The 7,756-nt window shown below is 38.7% G+C and overlaps 1 protein-coding gene across 1 annotated transcript; it reads right to left on the reverse strand.

Moving 5' to 3' along the window:
- Positions 1-1,655: 1,655 nt before the first annotated feature.
- On the reverse strand, positions 1,656-7,550 carry LOC143630601 (ABC transporter B family member 15-like). The gene is made up of 7 exons (XM_077099574.1): positions 7,297-7,550; positions 7,113-7,167; positions 6,853-7,031; positions 6,294-6,751; positions 5,453-5,993; positions 3,230-4,129; positions 1,656-3,135 (listed from the first exon to the last, which is right to left on the reverse strand). The coding sequence occupies exons 1-7, from the start codon at positions 7,528-7,530 to the stop codon at positions 1,750-1,752; spliced, it is 3,753 nt and encodes a 1,250-aa protein (XP_076955689.1). The 5' UTR covers positions 7,531-7,550; the 3' UTR covers positions 1,656-1,749.
- Between the last annotated feature and the right edge of the window lie 206 nt (positions 7,551-7,756).

Raw genomic sequence — 7,756 nt, forward strand, 5'->3', positions numbered from 1 at the left:
GTGGTTTCTACAAGTCACTTTTTCAAAACACTAAAACACTTGGTCCTTATCACCTGGACTTCAGTCTATCTCCACAACATTTGATGTCCATAACACAAGTAGCTGTAGGCGGTCAATGGTGAATGTTCAAGTGTTGTTACCCCAATAAATCAAGATGTTTCAGTGTTGTCTCTATAGAGGCTTTTAGCTATGAATGGTCCTGAATGGAAGCATGCTCTAGTTGGGAGCATGTGGGCGATTATATTTGGTGCAGTTCATCCAGTATTTTCTTTCGCAAAGGGGGCAATGATATTCGTCTATTTCTTCACTGATCACGATGAGATCAAGCACGAAACAATGATTTATACGCTATGTCTCAAAGGTTTGTCAATTCTCACAATGGTGATTAACATCATTCAAGATCACAATTTTGCAGCCATGTGAGAACACTTAACCAAGGGGGTCCGAGGAAGGATCTTGTCCACTTGAATTTGTATCCTGATCATTCAAAGGTGAGTTCCTTCGACAACATCCTCTCTCGGACCATCTTTGTTAAGCACTGACCCATGGCTGCAAAGTTGTAACGCTGGATATTGTTAGTCATCGTTGTGCCAACTGCCAAACCAATGAAACATAATGCATATCTCATCGTTTCGCGCTTGATCTCATCATGGTCTGGGAAGAAGTATACTGATATCATTAACCCCAATGCAAACACGTAAAGCGGCTGAATCACACCTTATATAATCACACATGCGCTCCCAGCAATGCTTGCTCCTATTCAATTCATGAACATTCAATGCCAAAAGCCTAAAAAATTATGGAAATTGAAATTCTTAGTTGGCGTTCGAGGAGATAATGTTGCCGTTTTCATTACAGTTGTCTAGGTTGAGGAGCTTAACCGACTAATCACCGACTGGGATCTGGCGATGGCTACTCGTGCAGTGGACATCAAATGTGGAGGTGACTAATGATGGCTAATTAGATAATGTTTGACTCTCTTGTTAAATAATGATACTCCTTGTGTTAGTCTAATTATATGAGCAATCGTAATTGATTGGTGGATTTTGTATGTTCAACACCCATCTATTGAAGGATGAAAAATGTCCCGTTGGGTTTTATTTATTTAAAGAGTGCCACAATCCAATATAAGAACTAGTTTACTTTTGAAACAACGTTGTTTTTCGAAAATCAACATATATTTGTAACACAATATTAAGGATAATCAACATATAATTGTTACAATATTTGTGATTCATGAAAACCACATTACGAAACGCATAATTGAATTTTTTTGAAGAATTGATGCTTTAAGATGCTTTAGATATAAAAATCTTGTTGGTTATATTAAACTCGAGTCCCTCGAATGAAATAGTTACCTAATGATTGTTTTGAAAATATATGTAATTACTTTCTTTGTGTCGGATCTGGCCCTCTGACCCAATTTAGCACCAATACTTTATTTAGGGGTTGCTGTGTAATTTTTGTCCGTTTACCCATCACTTTATTTGTAATCATATGAATTTTCCTATATGATAATATCAATGTTTAGCACCAATACTTGAACCATCATCTTGCCAACTATCACACTAGCTAACAATTGAACATTAACATGAATCCAGATTTTATTGGATTACATCAAAGTATTTACTGGTTACAAATATATCAACTATATTAGGATCATTCCAGTGTTAAGAAATGATGTCTTAACAAACATTTCTTAGTATATACCATCCTCAAGTTTCACAAAAACTAGATTGACCCAAACCTTTAGTCAAATGCATGGTTAGTGGCAGCAGGTTTTTGAAGGCTAACCAAGGAATAGTAAGCTCCAGTCGGTCCTTTCGCTAGCAACGAACCATGGTTCCCTTTCTCCACCACCTTCCCTTTATCTAAAACCGCAATCGTGTCACAACTTTGTATGGTACTCAACCGGTGTGCTACCACCACACTTGTCCGCCCAACCATCATTCGCTCTAGCGCTTCTTGTACAACCTTTTCTGATTGACTATCGAGTGCACTGGTCGCTTCATCTAGTAACAAAATCACTGGGTTTTTCAGTATGGCGCGTGCAATTGCGACACGTTGTTTTTGCCCTCCAGATAGCTGCACCCCTCGGTCACCACACCATGTGTCGTACCCATCTTTCAAAACCGTTATAAAATCATGGGCATTGGCTGCTTTTGCAGCCTCCATCATCTCCGATTCACTAACTTCCTCTGAAGCCCCGTATGTGATGTTTTCACGTATTGTACCTGCGAATAATGCGGGCTCTTGGCTCACAAGCGCGATATACTTCCTTAAAGTTCTTAAATGGTAAGACTTTATATCTCTTCCATCGATTTTGACAACGCCTTTGATTGGATCATAGAACCGCTCAATTAACCCAATTATGGTTGATTTTCCGGACCCACTTTGTCCGACCAATGCTGTTGATTTCCCAGCTTCAATATTGATGGAGAACCCTTTAAAAATCATGACATCAGGTCGAGCCGGGTACGCAAAGTCTACATCGCGAATCTCTACATGGCCAGTAATAATATCGGGCTTCTTACCATCAGGGTCCTCGGGTTCTATAAAAGTGTAACGGTCCAACACCGTAAACACAGACTGCACTGCATCAGACCCTTTGGATAGATCATTTGTCATGGTCCCAGCATCTGCAATCACCCTCCCTGTGCTTACTAATATCATAAACGTCTGAAATAGCGCTTTTGACCCGAGATGACCATCGCTAATCAACTTCCCACCATACCAAAAGTCTAGAGCCCAAGTGCAAGCCATAAGGCTTTGAGAAAACCCAAGCCCGAATCCTGCATACCATGCTTGCTTGATGCTTTCACGCGTTGGCGCCTTTTGGGTCTCTTGGAGCATTTTGAGGATTCGTGTTTGAGATGAGAAGGCTGTGACTGTACGGAGATTTGAGACTGCTTCTGCTGCGAGTTTGCTGCTTTCCTCTTGTGACTTCATGGCTTTTTGTGACATGTTCTTTAACAAAACTCGTTTGCAATAAAAGCAGACAATTATAATCGGCTGAACCGCGATCATAACCAATGCCAATCTCCATGCAATCACCAATCCCATTGTGCACGCAATTATCACCGCAGAGAATGTTTGAATTAGTAGTGCGGACCGATCACCTACCAATGATCGTACCTGCAACATCATTGTTAACATATAGTGTCAGCACGGGTCAAAACAGGTTCGTTTTGTAATGAAAAACTAAAACACATTAGCCTAAAAGCCATACCACATTGGCATCTTTAGCGAGTCTAGAACAAATGGCTCCACTTGAATTTTCATCTTGATCGAACCAACCAATTTCAAAGGTGAGTATCTTTGACAACATCCTTTCACGGACCCTCTTTGTTAAGTACTCACCCATGGCTGCAAAGTTGTAATGCTGAATAATGTTGATTACCAATGAGAAAATTGCCAAACCAACGAAAGACAGCGCATAAATCATGGTTCTACGTTTGATCTCGTCATGGTCCGGTAAGAAATAGACTGATATCATTGACCCCAATGCAAACGCGTAAAGTGGCTGAACCGCACCGAATAATATTGCACCCAAGCTTCCTAATAATGCTTGCCTCCATTCAGGAAGGTTCAATGCTAAAAGCCTCTTGAAGGAAGGAACTGGAAATTCTTGGTTGACTCTAGAAGTAATGTTATCGACTCCAGCGTGGTTAACCGAGTTTGAAGAGCTTGACCGGCTAACTATTTGTTGCCGACGGCTACTCGTGTTGTGGACATCAAATGTTGAGGTGACTGATAATGGACCAGGTGGGTAGTTAGGATTATGTGGTTCATTGTCCCCTTTGGTTTCTTGGAGGCGGACCAATGACGTGTAGAAGCCGTTTTCATCTTGAATGAGGTCGTCATGGGAGCCAAACTCGACCACTTGACCATCCTGAACCACCACTATAACGTCTGCATTCCTAATGGTTGACAGACGGTGAGCTATGACTATAGTGGTTCGACCGACAGCCGCTTGGTCAAGTGCCTCCTGAACCACTCGTTCTGATTCTGTATCGAGTGCACTTGTGGCTTCGTCCAAAAGAAGGATACGAGGTGACTTGATTATTGCACGAGCAATTGCAATTCTTTGCTTTTGCCCACCTGACATTTGAACTCCTCTTTCACCAACCTGTTTACAACAAAGTAAATAAAAAAGTACCTAGTTAAAAAAATATACATTTCTATAATAGAGGACATTAACATAACTTGATACTTATAAATAGGGCTGCAAATTAGCCAAGCTCGAGCTTGACTAGGCTTGAGCTTGGCTTGTTATGACTTACGAGAAGTCGAACTCGTGCTTTGCTTGTTTCGAGCAGTATGTTTAAAGCTTGAGCTTGCTTCTTGAACTATATTTTCAAGGTCGGACTTGTTATATTATGTATTAGTTAATTTATATATGTTTTTAATTATCTTTATATATTTTGAAAAAGAACGTAAATGGTCCTAAGCTCGGCTAGAGCTCATGTAGTACCTTAAACAGGCCAGAGCTTAGCTGTATAGTGTGAAATTAATACATATATTCTAGAAGAGACAAAATTAAATGCGTATAAGACTCGTTAAGGCTCGACAAGCCTAAACGAACTTCCCATACAAAGCTCGAGCTCAGACTCAATAACTAAACAAGCTTAATTAATTTGAGGCCCAGGCTCAACAAGGACTCTCGTTTCGAACTATTTGTTGATCCGATCTCGAGTAACTCAAGAGCGGCTCGGCTCGTTTACCCCAACTTATAAAATTATATCTAAATACGTGTGACTGCAGGCAGCTGTTATGTTGTTATGCCTTGGTTTCCAAGTCTTCCCTAAGCAATAAGGTACATATACGAGGTGCATTAAAGTTTGTAATATGTTCATCATGTGGCCATGTGGGTAGTGGAAGGGAGTTTTCATGCAGGGGAGGTGGATGTTATTTTAATTTTTAATCATACATATGTATAAATAATTAAATATAGTATGTGTAACATGTGAAAAGAAATATACGCGTCAATGCATCAAATTTCTTAAAAAAAGTGACAGGGATACAATATTCATTATATTATTTGGAACTAGAGATTCTGTCCCACACCCCATCATTTTTTAATTAACTTGACTTTAAAGCAGGGAACTTTCACCTAAAAGGATCACAAAGATATGTTCATGAATGGCTAAAATAGAATTTAATGTTGTACTTATTGCACTTATCTTCATCAAGACTCTTTTGTTTAAAGCAGTGTTCATATTCCACCAGGGAGGGAGAATCTACCTGGAAACTTAACATGTTTCGTTTTCTAGCGTTTATGTTTCTTTAACCGAATCTTTTTTATATTAAAAAAACACAAAGAAACATGTTCACCGCTTTTGTTACTTCTTTATCTAACAATTTTGTAAGTTGTAGCCTAATACATGCATCAGATTTTAAACCAGAATTTGAAAAAAAAAATTTACTTTAGGCAAAATCATAAAAAACTAACCTGGGTGTCATAGGCTTGAGGCAACTGAGATATGAAGTTATGAGCATTTGAAGCTTTTGCAGCTTCAATGACTTCCTCCATGGTGGCATCTTCTCGGCCGAAAAGAATATTCTCTTTTATGGTGGTGGCAAATAAAGCCGGCTCTTGGCTCACCAACCCCATTTGCGATCTCAACCATTTTAGTTGAAGCTTATCAATCCGCACCCCGTCTAGATAAATCTCACCTCCTTGAGGATCATAAAACCTCTGCAACAATGCGATTACAGTGGATTTACCAGACCCACTCCCACCCACCAACGCCACGGTCTTTCCCGCTGGAACCTTTAAGTTAAAGTCTTTGAATATTAAAGACTCTGGCCTTGACGGGTATGCAAACTTAACGTTCTTGAATTCTACTCTCCCGGCGACCTCTTGTAATATCTCCCCTTCCATGTTGTCTGAATCGATTTCGGGGACTCTGATGATGATTTCCCTTATACGTTCACTGGCTGCCATTGCATCCGAAAAGTACTTCATGTTGGACAAGGCCGAACCCAATGATCTGTCATAATCAGATGTATCAAGATTCTTATAAACAATGACTAAATAACAAGATATGCAAGTGTTATGTAATTAATAACAATTAATAACAAGATATGTATCAACTCAATTATAGAAATAAAAGTCAAATACACCATGATCAGTGTTTTCATTTCACATGATAACAAATTGAACTGCAAATTGATGGAATATTAAAACAAAAAATAGTTGGTGGATCAAGAAACTACTCTTTCAAAATCAAAGACCCCAAATTGGGTGGTATGCAAAATGCAGAAAAAAAAAAAACAAAACAAAAACTTACAGTCCACCGATGGCGATGGCAGCTCCAACAGCGAAGACGGTTCCACCGCTAGCTCCATGGTACATAACCAACCTACTTCCATACCAAGACAAGAAAGACCACACAGCGAAAACGATACCATTGCTACCAATTGCCACCCCTTTAGCCATCCCTTGCTTTAATCCTAATTTCACAGTGCCTTCTAGAGCGGCGGAGTACTCTGATAACGTCTTACTTTCACCAACGAACGAATAAACTGTTCGGACAGAAGATATCGCCTGTTCAGCCACCGTACCTGCTTTATTATACTCCTGCCTAATCTTTCTTGATAAGTTCATTAGAACCCTTCCATAGATCAAACCAGGTATGACCAAAATAATAATAAACGGAAGCCCAACGATTGCTAGCCTCCATAATAATATAAATGCGACGATATATGCCCCGCCAAAAATCGACATATTCATCAAAAACATTGGCACCTGTTTTTTTTTTTTTTTTTTTTTTCATACCAAAAAAACAAAAAAGTTAGTTAAATCTTCACCCAACTTTTTTTGGATTTGTGGATCAAGAACTAACATACCTTTTCACTTATGACTTCTTGAATTACAAGACTATCACTCGAAACACTGGTAATAATCTCGGCTGTGCTCGTTACATTCAAATCAAAATACGCGACTTCTTGCCTTAATACGGCTTTCAAATAAGTTGATCTCAATCTTGATGCTTGTCTTTCTGCTGTTCTTGCCCAACAATACCCCTCTGCAAAGGTTTAATAATTTTAGGGAAATGCAAAAAAAAAAAAAGTTAATAAAAAAAAAATGAAAAGAGAGCAAAACTTACCAAGAAAGCATGCCACCCAAATTCCAATAGCCATGTAACAAAGATTTACAGCATTCTGTAAACATAAAGTTAAAAGTTAAAGCCCATTTGGCCATTTAGATTGCGTGATCAACTTAACCTTTGACTTGTAAATTTATATGATTATACAAATATTTGTATATGTAAATTAATTATAATATTAGACCTCATTGATTTTGTTAGTGAATACATCCATGGAGAAAGAATTAGAGTCTCCAATATTGTTCATGATGGTGCTAGTGATAAGTAGCATCGTCGGCATCGAAATCCCATCGCCGATGGCTCCTAAGACCCCGAGAGTCATTAGAATCATGTCGACGCCGTCAGCATGCATAAAAATTGACCGGAATGATCCATTGCTGGTCTTCCTGTTATTATTCTCCGTACTCTTTTTGATCATATTAACACAAAAGAATTATGAGGTTGGAGTTTTAAGGTTAGTGTGGGAAGGATGGTGTGCTAATATTTATACGTGCCAAATGTAATAGAATATTGATAGTTTTGTTAGCGTGTGAAGGGGTGTATGATAGTTAATGTATGGGTGTTTAAATGACTGAAATAATTAGTTTTGACTTTTTTTAAAATAGTAATAGTTTTGCTAATAAAATATTGTTCGTCACTAATGA

The sequence above is a fragment of the Bidens hawaiensis genome, unplaced genomic scaffold (assembly GCF_021521415.1).
Source record: "Bidens hawaiensis isolate Kalapana, Puna unplaced genomic scaffold, B.hawaiensis_p1.1 tig00005770_1, whole genome shotgun sequence".
In the NCBI taxonomy this organism is placed as follows: Eukaryota; Viridiplantae; Streptophyta; class Magnoliopsida; order Asterales; family Asteraceae; genus Bidens; species Bidens hawaiensis.